Source organism: Salmo trutta, chromosome 21 (assembly GCF_901001165.1).
Source record: "Salmo trutta chromosome 21, fSalTru1.1, whole genome shotgun sequence".
Classification (NCBI taxonomy): domain Eukaryota; kingdom Metazoa; phylum Chordata; class Actinopteri; order Salmoniformes; family Salmonidae; genus Salmo; species Salmo trutta.
Window position 1 is genome coordinate 36,983,315 of NC_042977.1, and position 17,138 is coordinate 37,000,452.

At 44.7% G+C, this 17,138-nt stretch overlaps 1 protein-coding gene across 1 annotated transcript; it reads right to left on the reverse strand.

Annotated features, from left to right (window-relative positions):
- Window positions 1-710: 710 nt before the first annotated feature.
- Window positions 711-12,234, reverse strand: LOC115157349 (endothelin receptor type B). Its single transcript, XM_029705529.1, has 9 exons — window positions 11,987-12,234; window positions 11,250-11,728; window positions 10,636-11,082; window positions 9,534-9,646; window positions 9,219-9,423; window positions 7,896-8,045; window positions 7,372-7,505; window positions 7,135-7,243; window positions 711-2,356 (listed from the first exon to the last, which is right to left on the reverse strand). Exons 3-9 carry the CDS (start codon window positions 11,062-11,064, stop codon window positions 2,222-2,224), a joined length of 1,275 nt encoding a protein of 424 aa, XP_029561389.1. The 5' UTR covers window positions 11,065-11,082; window positions 11,250-11,728; window positions 11,987-12,234; the 3' UTR covers window positions 711-2,221.
- Between the last annotated feature and the right edge of the window lie 4,904 nt (window positions 12,235-17,138).

The window sequence follows — 17,138 nt, forward strand, 5'->3', positions numbered from 1 at the left end:
GTTCTCTGGCAAATGCCAAACGTCCTGCACGGTGTTGGGCTGTAAGCACAACCCCCACCTGTGGACTTCGGGCCCTCATACCACCCTCATGGAGTCTGTTTCTGACCGTTTGAGCAGACACATGCACATTTGTGGCCTGCTGGAGGTCATTTTGCAGGGCTCTGGCAGTGCTTCTCCTGCTCTGGACACTACGCTGACAGACACAGCAAACCTTCTTGCCACAGCTCGCATTGATGTGCCATCCTGGATGAGCTGCACTACCTGAGCCACTTGTGTGGGTTGTAGACTCCGTCTCATGCTACCACTAGAGTGAAAGCACCGGCAACATTCAAAAGTGACCAAAACATCAGCCAGGAAGCATAGGAACTGAGAAGTGGTCTGTGGTCCCCACCTGCAGAACCACTCCTTTTTGGGGGTGTCTTGCTAATTGCCTATAATTTCCACCTGTTGTCTATTCCATTTGCACAACAGCATGTGAAATGTATTGTCAATCAGTGTTGCTTCCTAAGTGGACAGTTTGATTTCACAGAAGTGTGATTGACTTGGAGTTACATTGTGTTGTTTAAGTGTTCCCTTTATTTTTTTGAGCAGTGTATATGCTGGCTCAGTATAGCTGCAGGCTCTGGTTTAGTTCAGTCCTTATCAGACAGTTGACTGTAGTGATACAGTAGATTACATTATGTCTGATTCTAGAGGTCTTAAAAATACTATTTAAACGTAAATCTTTTTATTTTGTTACATTTTTGGGAAAATATAAAGCACACAACCTTTGACAGGCACATCATCACAACCATACACTCACAGGACAGCTACTGTATGTACAAGATATACAACAATATCAATACTGTGCTCCATATTCAATAACACACCAGCAGATCCCTTGGCAAAAAACCACAAGGCATATGGAGAGAAAAACTTCAAATATATCCTCTCCCCTCCCTCTCATCCGACTCCCCAGTAAGCGGCGAAAGTCCTTTTAGCTTGTCATGATCGCTATTAAAGCATAATAAAGTCAATCAGCTTTTACAATTGGGTGGCAGTCCACAAAGCTACAGAATACTAAAATGATCATATTTGAGACAAACACTGAACTGTTTTTGAAACACATTTTGAAAAGAAAGCCAAAAAGTTATTGCGAGAACTTTAGGAATGTGCTGCCATTTATGATTTATTCACATGAAGTCCAACCCAATTAGATCAGTAGTTTAATGAGAAACAGCTGAACGCCTACCAAACACAGAACAAACAATCACAGATGCTATAGCTAACGATGCAGCTAAAATCACATACAGATGCTAATGGTAACAATCACAGATGCTATAGCTAACTATCCAGCTAAAATCACATACAAATGCTAATGGTAACAATCACAGGAGGTTGGTGGCACCTTAATTGGAGAGGACTGGCTCGTGGTAATGGCTGGAGAAGATTTGTTGGAATGGTATCAAATACATCAAACACAAGGTTTCCATGTGTTTGATTCCATTTGCTCCGTTACGGCCATTATTATGAGCCTTCCTCCCCTCAGCAGCCTCCACTGGTAACAATATCAAACAGTGTAAAAGCAATTTAACAAAGGTATAAAAATGAATGAACTCTAAAGTCCTTGAATTCTGAGTAGTATATGGGATATGTTCAGATATTATACTGTATAACTAACAACGTTTTTACAACCTAATTGCAATGTTCATATAATGTTCCGTATGTCTCAATTCAGGCATTTGCACTATGACGCCTCTTTGGGTTTGGCTTATGTCATGTATCTTATGAACATTCATATAGAGGTTCTAATCATGTCATTTCTCTACAATATGACCACTCTATGTTGTGTCATTCATTAGCAATAATACTGATATTTGATTGTCTGCACTAAACTTCCATCCTTCTACTCCTCCTTCCCCCAATTATCCTCCTTTCCATCAACCCTCTCCCAGCTACACATCCCAGACCATTCACTTTCATAGGCAACACTCAAAGTGCACTTGAGTACTTCACCTTCCAGTCAGAGGAGACTTTACTGGATTAGGGCACTTATTTTCTCCAAGTGGTTTAAAACTACATCAACTATAGCCGAATAAGGGCACTTCTTAAGACACTTCTTATGACCTTCTCATAATGGTTTAAGTCAGAATCAGGTTATATGACTGATCTTCAATTAGTCCTTTAAGGTAGATCATCGGTTACTTCGTTGAGTACTTATCTGCACTGCGCAGGGCACCTCTCATGCTGAAGTGTACTTGTTAGTGGCGCGTGAGTTGCTCTGGGCGGAGGCCCGGTCTGAGACTTTGAGCTTCATACAGGACTGCTTCTCATCCATCAACATCTCAGCTGGCAGACACCAGCAACACAGACATGACTAGAGAGAGAGAGAGAGAGGACATTAGTTATTTCGACATTTAACACCATTTGGCACGCTGTTAGATTTTATTTATTTATTTATTTCACCTTTATTTAACCAGGTAGGCAAGTTGAGAACAAGTTCTCATTTACAATTGCGACCTGGCCAAGATAAAGCAAAGCAGTTCGACAACATACAAAATCACAGAGTTACACATGGAGTAAAACAACATACAATCAATGATGCAGTAGAAAAAAATAAGACTATATACAATGTGAGCAAATGATGTGAGATAATGGAGGTAAAGGCAAAAAAATGCCATGGTGGCAAAGTAAATAAAGTATGGCAAGAAAAAACACTGGAATGGTAGATTTGTAGTTTGAAGAAAGTTAAAAGTTAAAATATAAATAATATGGTGCAAAGGAGCAAAATAAATAAAATAAATAAATACAGTAGGGGAAAAGGTAGTAGTTTGGGCACAATTAAAGATGGGCTATGTACAGGTGCAGAGATCTGTGAGCTGCTCTGACAGCTGGTGCTTAAAGCTAGTGAGGGAGATAAGTGTTTCCAGTTTTAGAGATTTTTGTAGTTCGTTCCAATCATTGGCAGCTGAGAACTGGAAGGAGAGACGACCAAAGGAGGAGTTGGCTTTAGGGGTGACCAGAGAGATATACCTGCTGGAGCGCGTGCTACAGGTGGGTGCTGCTATGGTGACCAGTGAGCGGAGATAAGGGGGGACTTTACCTAGCAGGGTCTTGTAGATGACCTGGAGCCAATGTGTTTGGCGACGATGATGAAGTGAAGGCCAGCCAACGAGAGCATACAGGTCGCAGTGGTGGGTTGTATATGGGGCTTTGGTGACAAAACGGATGGCACTGTGATAGACTGCATTCAGCTTGTTGAGTAGGGTATTGGAGGCTATTTTGTAAATGACATCGCCGAAGTCGAGGATTGGTAGGATGGTCAGTTTTACGAGGGTATGTTTGGCAGCATGAGTGAAGGATGCTTTGTTGCGAAATAGGAAGCCAATTCTAGATTTCACTTTGGATTGGAGATGATTGATGTGAGTCTGGAAGGAGAGTTTACAGTCTAACCAGACACCTAGGTATTTGTAGTTGTCCACAAATTCTAAGTTAGAACCGTCCAGAGAAGTTATGCTGGATGGGCGGGCAGGTGCAGGCAGCGATCGGTTGAAGAGCATGCATTTAGTTTTACTTGTGTTTAGGAGCAGTTGGAGACCACGGAAGGAGAGTTGAATGGCATTGAAGCTCGTCTGGAGGGTTGTTAACACAGTGTCCAAAGAAGGGCCAGAAGTATACAGAATGGTGTCGTCTGCGTAGAGGTGGATCAGAGATTCACCAGCAGCAAGAGCGACATCATTTATGTATACAGAGAAAAGAGTTGGCCCAAGAATTGAACCCTGTGGTACCCCCATAGAGACTGCCAGAGGTCCAGACAGTAGGCCCTCCGATTTGACACACTGAACTCTGTCAGAGAAGTAGTTGGTGAACCAGGCGACGCAATCGTTTGAGAAACCAAGGCTACTAAGTCTGCCGATGAGGATGTGGTGATTAACAGAGTCAAAAGCTTTGGCCAGGTCAATGAATACGGCAGCACAGTAATGTTTCTTATCGATGGCGGTTACGATGTCGTTTAGGACCTTGAGCGTGGCTGAGGTGCACCCATGACCAGCTCTGAAACCAGATTGCATAGCGGAGAGGGTGCGGTGGGATTCAAAATAGTCGGTAATCTGTTTGTTGACTTGGCTTTCGAAGACCTTAGAAAGGCAGGGTAGGATGGATATAGGTCTGTAGCAACTTGGGTCAAGATTGTCACCTCCTTTGAAGAGGGGGATGACAGCAGCTGCTTTCCAATCTATGGGAATCTCAGACGACACGAAAGAGAGGTTGAACAGGCTAGTAATAGGGGTTGCAATAATTTCGGCAGATAATTTTAGAAAGAAAGGGTCCAGATTGTCAAGCCCAGCTGATTTGTAGGGGTCCAGATTTTGCAGCTCTTTCAGAACATCAGCTGAATGGATTTGGGAGAAGGAGAAATGGGGGAGGCTTGGGCGAGTAGCTGTGGGGGGTGCAGTGCTGTTGAATGCAGTAGGGGTAGTTAGGTGGAAAGCATGGCCAGCCGTAGAAAAATGCTTATTGAAATTCTCAATTATAGTGGGCTTATCGGTGGTGACAGAGTTTCCTATCCTCAGTGCAGTGGGCAGTTGGGAGGAGGTGTTCTTATTCTCCATGGACTTTACAATGTCCCAGAACTTTTTAGAGTTGGAGTTGCACGAAGCAAATTTCTGTTTGAAAAAGCTAGCCTTGGCGTTTCTAACTGCCTGTGTGTATTGGTTTCTAACTTCCCTAAAAAGTTGCATATCGCGGGGGCAGTTCGATGCTAATGCAGAACGCCACAGGATATTTTTGTGTTGGTTAAGGGCAGTCAGGTCTGGGGAGAAACAAGGGCTATATCTGTTCCTGGTTCTAAATTTCTTGAAAGGGGCATGCTTATTTAAGATGGAGAGGAAGGCATTTTTAAAAAATAACCAGGCATCCTCTACTGACGGGATGAGGTCAATATCCTTCCAGGATACCAGGGCCAGGTCGATTAGAAAGGCTTGCTCGTTGAAATGTTTCAGGGAGCGTTTGACAGTGATGAGTGGAGGTCGTTTGACCGCTGACCCATTACGGGTGCAGGCAATGAGGCAGTGATCGCTGAGATCTTGGTTGAAAACGGCAGAGGTGTAATTAGAGGGCACATTGGTTAGGATGATATCTATGAGGGTGCCAGTGTTTGCGGCTTTGGGGTTGTACCTGGTGGGTTCATTAATAATTTGTGTGAGATTGAGGGCATCAAGCTTGGATTGTAGAATGGCTGGGGTGTTAAGCATGTCCCAGTTTAGGTCGCCTAGTAGCACGAGCTCTGAAGATAGATGGGGGGCAATCAGTTCACATATGGTGTCCAGAGCACAGCTAGGGGCCGAGGGGGGTCTATAGCAGGCGGCAACGGTGAGAGACTTGTTTTTGGAGAGGTGGATTTTTAAAAGTAGAAGTTCAAATTGTTTGGGTACAGACCTGGATAGCAGGACAGAACTCTGCAAGCTATCTCTGCAGTAGATTGCAACACCGCCCCCTTTGGTCGTTCTATCTTGTCTGAAAACGTTGTAGTTAGGGATGAAGATTTCACAGTTTTTGGTGGACTTCCTAAGCCAAGATTCAGACACAGCTAGGACATCCGGGTTGGCAGAGTGTGCTAAAGCAGTGAATAAAACAAACTTAGGGAGGAGGCTTCTAATGTTAACATGCATGAAACCAAGGCTATTACGGTTACAGAAGTCATCAAAAGAGAGCGCCTGGGGAGTAGGTGTGGAGCCAGGCACTGAAGGGCCTGGATTCACCTCTACATCCCCAGCGGAGCAGAGAAGGATAAGTATGAGGGTACGGCTAAAAGCTATAAGAATTGGTCGTCTGTGACGTCCAGAATAGAGAGAAAAAGGAGCAGGTATCTGGGGGCGATAAAATAGCTTCAAGGTATAATGTACAGACAAAGGTATGGTGGGATGTGAGTACAGAGGAGGTAAACCTAGGCATTTAGTGATTATGAGAGAGATATTGTCTCTAGAAATATCATTGAAACCAGAAGATGTCATAGCATGTGTGGGTGGAGGAACTGAGAGGTTGGATAAGGTATAATGAGCAGGGCTAGAGACTCTACAGTGAAATAAGCCAATAAACACTAACCAGAACAGCAATGGACAAGGCATATTGACATTAAGGAGAGGCATGCTTAGCCGAGTGATCAGAGGGTCCAGTGAGAATCAGACAGCTAGCCGGGCCATAGGTAGCAAGCTGGTGGAAGATGGGAGGGAGGTCTGTTTTTAGCCGCCTCGTGCGTTTCCGTCTGTGGGTTAGTGGGGTTCCGTGTGGAAGGGGGGACCTGTCCAAGTTGGCAAAATAGTTAGTTATAGTGGCCCAAGAAAAGTGTCCGACAGACCTATTCAGATCGCAGCCGAAAAGACAGCTAACGATTAGCTGGCCGCAGATGGGCGATCAGGTTACGTCGCGACGGAGGGGCCAGTTGGACAACTCCCTCGGGCAGATAACGTCGGTGATCCAGTCGTGAAGACCCAATGAGGCTCCGCATCGGCAGTAAAACGGGTCAGGATAGGTGAGTTGTAGCCCAGGAGACACTTCAGCTGGCTAGCTCAGGAGTAGCCCACGAGTGGCTGACGGAATTCTTCAGCTGGCTAGCTAGCTAGCTCCGTAATAGTGTGTGTTAATTCCGAGACCGACGTTGCCAATAGTCACTCAGGTAGCAGCTAGTTAGCTGCAAGATCCAGGTGTAAATGTCCAGAGCCTGCGGTAGAAATCGAGGAAAGGAGAGAGAATAGGTCCGATATGCTCTGGTCTGAGTCGCGCTGTACAAAAACTGGCGATAGCTTTTCGAGCTAATGGATAGCTGAGGACAGCTAACCGTAGCTAGCTGAACTTCAACGTTAGCCAGTGAAAATGGCTAACCTCTGGCTAGCTTCTGTCGTGGAATTCAGATGAGGTAAATAATACTTTCTTCTTTTTTTTTTTTATTGATGAGGCGGGTTGCAGGAGAGTGCTTTGAGGTTGAGTATTTAGAATAAAAAAATGTAAAAAGATAAGTGAAGAAAAAAATATGTAAATATATATATATATACACACGGGACACGACAGGACGTCTGAACTGCTACGCCATCTTGGATTTATGATGCAGTATGTGGGTGATTTTAAGATGCAGTATGTGGGTGGACACATATGTCTTACCCTGAAGCAGATCTTGAAACGCTTGCTGACCATGTAGAGAGCGATGGGGTTGATGCAGGAGTTAAGAGATGCCATGTTGATCCCGATGTAGTCCAGAACCAGGAAGAAACTGGAGAAACACACCATCCTATTTCATCTCTCTCCTTTTTACAATATTACGGTCAATGTAGCGAGGGTGGGGCACATAGACATCTTAAGGAAAACAGTTTGAAGTGTGTGAGAGTATGTGGTCCTCACCTGAGCAGTTCACAGCGGTTAGGGTCCTTCTCATCATAGATGGTGAGCTTGAGGATGCGGCTGAGATGGAGAGGCAACCAGCACAGAGCAAACACCAACACCAGGCAGAACACTGTCTTAGCCACCTCACGCCTCTATACACACACACACACACACACACACACACACACACACACACACACACACACACACACAGAGGAATCAATCAACCAACCAATCAATCTAGCTAAAGTGCACTTCATAAATATAGGGACATTACAATATATTTTTTAAACCTTTATTTATCTAGGCAAGTCAGTTAAGAACAAATTGTTATTTACAATGACGGCCTAGGAACGGTGGGTTAACTGCCTTGTTCAGGGGCAGAACGACAAATTTTTACCTTGTCAGTTCATGGATTTGATCTAGCAACCTTTCAGTTACTGGCCCAACACTCTAACCACTAGGCTACCTGCCAACCCCCACTAGGCTACCTGCTGCCCCTAAATATTAAAGATGAAATAAAGGCAGGAGAGAGAGGTTACCTGTTTCAGATGGTCACTCAGGGCGATCTGGACTCCGTTCTTCTTCCTCAGCATCTCACAAGTCATCAGGGTGTAGAAGACGGCGGTAACGGCCAGAGGCAGGCAGAAATACACACTGAACAGCCACCAGTCCTTAGCTGACTTATAGAACTGGAAGGACACAAAGAAAATACACATACATGTAGGGCACACCACATAATGCACCAACTCATTGACCTTGTGGTTAAAGTGTCCACCCTGAGATTTGAAGGTTGGGAGTTCCATCCCCGGCCGAGTTGTACCAAAGACTGTAAAAATGGGATCCGATGCGTCTCTGATTGGGGGTAAGGCCCTGCGATAGACTAGCGTCCTGTCCAGGGGGTGTACTTGTGCATCAAGCTGCCTCACGCTACAGAAACAGGAGATATGCTCCTGCTCCTATGAGCCATTCCAGCTCGCATACACCAAGACTCGTGCAAGGATACATACACCAGATAAATGGACACTCCGTTTAAAGGGATACTCCACGATTTTGGCATTGGGCCTTTATCTACTTTCCCAGAGTCAGATGAACTCGTGGATACCATTTTTACGTCTCTATGAAGGAAGTTAGAGGTAGTTTTGTGAGACAATGTTATCTGGCATTAGCAAAATGACTGGAAATTAGTTAGCAATTGCGCTAGAGCTACTTAGCAACTTCCTTCAAACTGCATGCAGAGACATAAAAATAGTATCCACGAGCTCATCTGGCTCTGAGGAAGTAGATAAAGGGCCTCAATGGCAAAATCCCGAAGTATCCCTTTAAGTGTGTTGCAATTCACAATACAAAATACCCACCAGAAAGATCCACGGACAGTAGAGGAAAGCTGACTGACTGGTCCTATTGCCTTGGGAGTTAGTTTGGAGCCAAACCCTAATGCTGAAGTATGAGGGGAGTGAAGAAGAGTGAGGAGAAGTAACCTCAAGCAGACCAAGGGTTTCTCTAACTCAGAGTTCATTCTTGGTAGAACGTCAACTAGCACTCCATCTAAAACCTCTCTGAGACGACAACTACACACGTTCAAGCTATCATCTATCGGTCACTCTGAGACACACACACACCGCACAAACATACACACAGATGTACTCGAACCTGTGAAAACACACTAAAACTACCGTATCCAGACAAACAGGGGCCTCATAAGTCATATGATTTATATTTTCCAGAGTGACCACTAGGGGAGAGTCAGCGCACAGCTGCAGATTTCCCACATCAGACCCCAGCCAGGGACACTCCATATAGTCTAGTGTGTGTGTGTGTGTGTGTGTGTGTGTGTGTGTGTGTGTGTGTGTGTGTGTACATACCCTCATAAAGTCTGAATTCTGCATGGGGTGTAGCAGACAGATGCGGAGGTGCTCTCCTTTGTAGTCCATGGCGATCATGTCGAAGGCTATAGCTTCAGGGACAGCCAGCAGGATGGACAGCAGCCAGATGAGTGCGATCTCTATAGCCGTCCACTTGGGAACACCGATCCCCTTGATACGGTTCCATGACGCTACTGCTCGGTACCTGGACGAGGATGAGACGGGGGGAACATTATGGGGATGTCCTCTCTGTGTGTGTGTGTGTGTGTGTGTGTGTGTGTGTGTGTGTGTGTGTGTGTGTGTGTGTTAGCGTACCTGTCGATGCTCAGAGCACACAGGCTCAGCACAGTAATGCCCACTGAAGCTTTCTGGACAAAAGGCACCAGTTTACACAGACCCACACCAAATGGCCAGTCCTCCGCTAGGAGCTAGGGGAAGAGGGATAAAGAGTTCAGGGTTACTCACACAGGAATGATCTGAGTTTGGAGGAACGTGATTAAAATGCTATCGTGTCATTTCTACCTGGTATATACTAGGTAAGTAGAATAGCATAACCCGGAATTTCACTCTATACACATTTCAACTAATCCACTTAATGATATGGACAAAAAGAGCACCCATGGCAAATGATAACCAGTCATGAGTAAAATACAAGAATCTATAAAGGCTGAACCCTGGCTAACCTGTATTGGGGTTTATGGTTTTCATGCCTGCTTATGAGGCCTATTGGAATCACATGTGGAGGTAAACACCAAACTGACCATAGATCAGCATGTGGAGGCAATCTCACCCTACTGTATTGGAATCACATGTGGTCTTATCTCCATAGAACACAGGTAGATTCTTCTGGTATGCAGTTAATCATTTAAACATGTTTGGCTTCCCATAACGCCAATATCTAGAATACTCTCTCTCTGTTTTTCTGTCTGTATGTGTATCCATCTCTCTCTCTCTCTCACACACACACACACACACACACACACACACACACACACCTCCAATAGTCCAAATATACAGAATATTCAAGCATAACAGAGAGAGAAAGTCATGTGGAATGTGGTATGGCTCAGACGAAGGAAAACGTGCTACAGAGACAGAGCTACTGTAATACAATGTGGTCTGAGAAGAAGAAAGTATTTGGCTTGCAGACTAGTTTCTGAGCTTGATATGATTCTGGCCTGCCTGGAGGGATTTTTTTTAAATATCAAAACAAGCTTACTGGGGACAGAGGAAATATTTTTGGCCCAGTGTTCTGGTACAGCCTGTTCATCAGCTTGTAAGCTACCCCTTAACTACCCCTGTGTGTGTGTGTGGGTGTGTGTGTGTGTGTGTGTGTGTGTGTGTGTGTGCGCGCATGCGTGTTGCGTAGCCTACATGCATGCCGAGCAGTGTTGGTGTGTGTTTTGATTGTTCTCACCTTGTACACGTTAATGGGAATATCAATCACAATGTGCAGCAGGTCTCCCAGCGCCAGGCTCCCTATGAGAATATTAGGCCCGTTGCGCATGCACTTGTTCCGGTAAATGATTCTGAGGAGCGTGGAGTTCCCGATAATACCGACAACAAACACGAGACATGATACTACGGTGTTGATGTACTTAAATGTGTCTCTGATCTCAGTGGGTCCCGAGCACATCGGTGGTAAAGGTCGCATGCGCCGAGCAGTGGAGACATTGGCGTTGAACCTGTCCTCTCTACCAGAGATTACTGGTTTCTGGGTGGCGGACGGATGGACGTCTGGGCGCGCGTCTTGCGAAACCGGTGTTCGGGTGGCTTGTCCGGTAACCACGAGGAGATGTCCCGCCAGGAGAATCAGTGGGAAACAGATGAACAAGGTCTTCGCCATAATCGACAGGAGTCCTGTCTGCTCATAAACACATGAAAACTTTAGGCTACAACATTTATAACGGACAATTTTTCCAATAGCCCAGGAGTTAGAAAACCTGATGGCTTAAAATATCCCCCCATGTGCAGCTAAATTCAATTTGAAGAGGCATGAGCAGGTGAATGTCAGTAAAACCCTTTTCTTACCTGCAAGATGGAAATAAGATTATCTAAGGATCCTTTGAGTAACACGTCAGAAAATGTTTGTTTTGATAGGCCTCTCCCAGTTGAGAATTAAACGTTTGAAAACAACTTCCCCAACTGTCATAGATTGGCATTAAGTGGTTCCATAAAAAACAGAAGAGTGGGTCTATTATTCCAACTATGTCATGGGTATCTTGTCCAAACTGTCCACATCACTTCTCTTCTCACGTCCGCATGAAGTTTGATGCTGATCTTTGTCTGGTAAATGCTGGTTTATGTGTGCTCTGTGACTCTTTCAAATCAAGTTTAAATTGGTCAAATAGCTCCAAAAAGTTATAAAATAAATATAAATGTCCTTGGTCAGTGCTCCGGTTTGACTGAACAGCATTCTATCCTTCACGCTGACGGTGGTCTAACTTGAAATCCTCGAGCGCTGTTATCCGTTACAGAGGTTACTGCTTCTGCTCGACCCCTCCCTTCTTCTGAGAGAGAGAAGGAGAGAGAGAGAGAATGAATGAACAATGCAGTGAAAATAATTGATTGTAAGCCAGCGGGATAGCTGCTTAAAAGTTACTTATTGTTCAATAAAGTGAGGGGAAGTAGAGAGGGGTGTATGACCGTGCAACATTGTACGCTATGACTGTCCTGTCTTGTCACCTTGGAACAGGACTCAGGACAAGAACACTATAGACTTAAGACATTTCTTCAGGAATTCCTTCATCCAAGTGAACTGGATTTACCTGATTAGCGAGTTGCGGAGTAAAACATCATGTATTGTTCGGCTTAACCATTGTTTGGGAGATAATCTATACAATTCTGTAGGATCTATATTCTATCCACACCTGCGGCTGTTTTTTAAGGACTGAATTGCTGGCTGCCAGAATACCGTCAGTACCAGTGATTGATTACGTCCCAGAGAGAGAGGGAGAGCCTGGCATGGATCCTGATCGTTGAAATTGCTTAGAAGAAGTCGTCTCCTGAGACCTCTTTTATAACCGTTGTTGCTACATTTAATTACGCCATTTCTGAAAAGACTACGCACGCACAGAAATATTGAGACGTATAATTTTGGCGCACGCCATACATACGCATGTTTCCCGTTAGAAATCAGACCTGTGACCTGAAAAACGCCCATCATTCACCTTTTATGGTGACAATAACGCCCTTATTTTCTCTATTGGCCCTACTTAGAAGTATTGAAATTAGGCCAAGACAGTATCTCAGGAAATAGCAATGCATGGCGAACTTGGTCAAATGTCTTTGGAGGGCAGAATGTTTTATTTTGCAGGGACATTTGCTGTAGGCTATCTGACCGTGTCTGAAAGACAAAAACAATTGCACATTGTTGTGGACCTGTAAACAGATCGTTGTAATGTAATCATGTTTTGCATTGACTTTTTCTGATCCTAATATGCTGCACTGCCTGCGAATTCTGAAACATTGTCTACTCGAAAAAAAAAAAAAAACTAGTAGGCCTAGGCTACTTAGAGTGGTAACCTACACACTTCATTGTAAAATACCAACTGTCTGTTCACCAGTTAAATTGTAGAATATGTTATAACCGCGCTCCCCTTTCGGATGCAAACAATTCAAGTTATAATAGGCTATCTAATAGGCACAGTGAAAGATGCGCATGGTCAATTGTTGTATGGCTACACCATGGCCAGAAAAGGTTAATTAATTCTGCAATGGTTATGATATATGTAGTATGCATTAGGCCTATGTTGATAAATTAAATATTGTCTACTCGAGAAATTTGACATTACAGTATTCAGAGGTAGACCTAGCAGCCTACACACATCAATGGGAAAGGTGAACCGACTGTTCTACCTTAAACTGCGCTTCAGATCGGATCAAATAGAGAAAAGTACTTAATCATAAGAAAATTGGTAGCTAAATATAATAACAAGATGCAATCATTTGCTGTTAGTGAGAAGAGCGAAAATCAATTAGAATTAGAAATAGGCATCTACAGTGCCTTCAGAAAGTATTCACATCCCTGGACTTTTTCCACATTTTGTGTTACAGCCTGAATTTAAAATGGATACAATTTAGATTTTTTTTGTCACTTGCCTACACACATAATGTCAACATTTTTACATATCTTGTCTTGTGTCAATAAGTATTCAACCCATTTGCTATGGCAAGCCTAAATAAGTTAATGAGTAAAAATGTGCTTAACAAGTCACATAATAAGTAGCATAGACTCACTGTATGTAATAATAGTGTTTAACATGATTTTTGAATGACTACCTCATCTCTGTTCCCATACATACAATTATCTGTACGGTCCCTCAGTTGAGCAGTGCATTTCAAACACAGATTCTACCACAAAGACAAGGGAGGTTTTTCCAATGCCTTGCAAAGAAGGACACCTTATCACGGCTCAGGAAAATACCCAGATGCAGACAGTTCAAATAATGGACGTTTATTATATAAACAGGGGGCATGCAAAGGACAGGTCAAGGGGAGGCAGGGGTTGGTAGTCCAGGACAGACAATAGGCTGTGAGACATAGGTTTAATCCTAGACACATGAAATTGGGATGTATACGGCGGGTATGGGGCAACAGAAGATAAACAGCAGAGGGGCTAAGAATCTTAGAGATGGGGAAAGGGCCATTAAAACGGGGGGAAGTTTGCGGGACTCCACCCAGAGGGGCAGATCCCGAGTGAACAGCCATTCCCTCTTCCCGAGACAATACCAGGGAGTCGGGGTCCAGTGGCTGTCCGCCTGCCGTCGATACCTGGAGGTGGTCTTGAGAAGAGCCGACCGGGCTCTCTTCCAGTTATGGCGGCAGCAGCGGACAAACATCTGGGCTGAGGGTATGTTGACCTTTTCCTCTTGCTCCAGGAAGAGCGAGGGCCGATATCCCAGGGAACACTCAAAAGGCTAGAGACCAGTGGCAGAGCAGGGGAGGGTGTTGCGGGTGTACTCAACCCACACAAGTTGCTGTCTCCAGGTGGTGGGGTTGGCAGAGACAAGGCAGCGAAGAGTCGTCTCCAGGTCCTCATTGGCTCAGGATGAACTAATATGGGAGCTGTGGTGAAGCAGCTGGGGACCACGTGAACAGAACCTTGGGAGAGGTGAGTGCAGACAAGGGGGAAGCCAGGGTGCAGTAACCCCGGATAAAGCGGCAAATCCCAGGAAGCGTTGCAGCTGCACTCTAGACGTAGGTTGGGGCAAATCCACCACCACTCTCACCTTTCTGGGATCCATCTGTACATTCCCCACAGCGATGACGTAACCAAGGAAGGGGATGGTGGATCGATGGAATTTGCACTTTTCCTCTTTCACAAAAAGCTGGTTCTCCAGGAGGAGCTGGAGGACCTATCAGAGATGGAGCACGTGTTCTTGGGCTGAGCGGGAGAAAAACGAGGATGTCATTCAGGTAGATGAAGACGAACCGGTTCAACATGTCGCAGAGAACATCATTAACCAGGGCTTGGACCACAGCTGGAGCGTTGGTTAGACCAAATGGCATGACCAGATATTCGTAGTGACTCCTGGCCATGTTGAAGGCAGTCTTCCACTCATCCCCTTCCCGTATCCACACCAGATGGTAGGCGTTCCGCGGGTCCAACTTGGTGGCCCCCTGGAGCGGCTCGAAGGCCGAGGAGATGAGTGGTAGCGGATAGCGGTTCTTAAGAGCGTCATCATACAGTGAGGGAAAAAAGTATTTGATCCCCTGCTGATTTTGTACGTTTGCCCACTTACAAAGAAATGATCAGTCTATAGTTTTAATGGTAGGTTTATTTGAACAGTGAGAGACAGAATAACAACAAAACAAATCCAGAAAAACGCATGTCAAAAATGTTAGAAAATGATTTGCATTTTAATGAGGGAAATAAGTATTTGATCCCTCTGCCAAACATGACTTAGTACTTGGTGGCAAGACCCTTGTTGGCAATCACAGAGGTCAGACGTTTCTTGTAGTTGGCCACCAGGTTTGCACATATCTCAGGAGGGATTTTGTCCCACTCCTCTTTGCAGATCTTCTCCAAGTCATTAAGGTTTCGAGGCTGACGTTTGCCAACTCGAACCTTCAGGTCCCTCCACAGATTTTCTATGGGATTAAGGTCTGGAGACTGGCTAGGCCACTCCAGGACCTTAATGTGCTTCTTCTTGAGCCACTCCTTTGTTGCCTTGGCCGTGTGTTTTGGGTCATTGTCATGCTGGAATACCCATCCACGACCCATTTTCAATGCCCTGGCTGAGGGAAGGATGTTCTCACCCAAGATTTGACGGTACATGGCCCGTCCATCGTCCCTTTGAATCGGTGAAGTTGTCCTGTCCCCTTAGCAGAAAAACACCCCCAAAGCATAATGTTTCCACCTCCATGTTTGACGGTGGAGATGGTGTTCTTGGGTTCATAGGCAGCATTCCTCCTCCTCCAAACACGGCGAGTTGAGTTGATGCCAAAGAGCTCCATTTTGGTCTCATCTGACCACAACACTTTCACCAGTTGTCCTCTGAATAATTCAGAAGTTCATTGGCAAACTTCAGACGGGCATGTATATGTATTCTTGAGCAGGGGGACCTTGCGGGCGCTGCAGGATTTCAGTCCTTCACGGCGTAGTGTGTTACCAATTGTTTTCTTGGTGACTATGGTCCCAGCTGCCTTGAGATCATTGACAAGATCCTCCCGTGTCGTTCTGGGCTGATTCCTCACCGTTCTCATGATCATTGCAACCCCACAAGGTGAGATCTTGCATGGAGCCCCAGGCCGAGGGAGATTGACAGTTCTTTTGTGTTTCTTCCATTTGCGAATAATCGCACCAAATGTTGTCACCTTCTCACCAAGCTGCTTGGCGATGGTCTTGTAGCCCATTCCAGCCTTGTGTACAATCTTGTCCCTGACATCCTTGGAGAGCTCTTTGGTCTTGGCCATGGTGGAGAGTTTGGAATCTGATTGATTGATTGCTTCTGTGGACAGGTGTCTTTTTTACAGGTAACAAGCTGCGGTTAGGAGCACTCACCTTAAGAGTGTGCTCCTAATCTCAGCTCGTTACCTGTTTAAAAGACGCCTGGGAGCCAGAAATCTTTCTGATTGAGAGGGGGTCAAATACTTATTTCCCTCATTAAAATGCAAATCAATTTATAACATTTTTGACATGCGTTTTTCTGGATATTTTTGTTGTTATTCTGTCTCTCACTGTTCAAATAAACCTACCATTAAAATTATAGACTGATCCTTTCTTCATCAGAGGGCAAACGTACAAAATCAGCTTTGGATCAAATACTTTTTCCCCCCCAATGTATATTGTTGCACAAGGTTACTACTAGGCTACTTTTGCCTTCTTGCAATGCAATCCTTCAACCACGAGAAACTGTGCATACACATGGTTTGCGGGAGGATAAGCACCTTCTCACGTCCGTTTTTATCAATTCCAACTTTTGCGTGAAAACTGGCGCACCCATGTTTTGGGGCATATTTTGTGGGTACACAATGTTTATAAATAAGTCCCCAGCCCATGATCTGCTCTCTCTCACCTCACTGCAAGAGACGCAAACACCTTCTATTATGTCCCACCACAGGGTGTTTTTGTGTGTGTTCAGAGAAAATCAGACATGTTCCTCTTCTCCCATACCCTCCCCAGGCTTCACCATTCTACTTCTTATTTTCTATCACCCCTTATTAGAACAGATTGGAAGTTGGAGAATTCATAGGTAATATACTAGGGGCATGTAAGTATAGCGTTGGTGTATTTGTAAAAAAAAAATATATATATACTTTTAGTTGACAACGTTTGCAGACCTCCTGATTTTTGCCTTTAAAGAAATGTCCCAATTGGAAAAATGACTGATACCTCTGCGTTAGGACAATGGAGAGTGTTGTGAGCATGTTGTCTGTAGCAAGTGATGATTCTTCATCCGTGGGATATTAATACAG

Excerpts from the sequence above, each read along its gene's own strand:
- LOC115157349 (XM_029705529.1), bottom strand. The coding sequence starts at position 11,064 with ATGGCGAAGACCTTGTTCATCTGTTTCCCACTGATTCTCCTGGCGGGA. Across the intron at positions 9,647-10,635 it reads TTCCCATTAACGTGTACAAG|CTCCTAGCGGAGGACTGGCC; the intron begins GTGAGAACAATC and ends CTCTTCCCCTAG. Across the intron at positions 2,357-7,134 it reads GTTTCAAGATCTGCTTCAGG|TCATGTCTGTGTTGCTGGTG; the intron begins GTAAGACATATG and ends CTCTCTCTCTAG.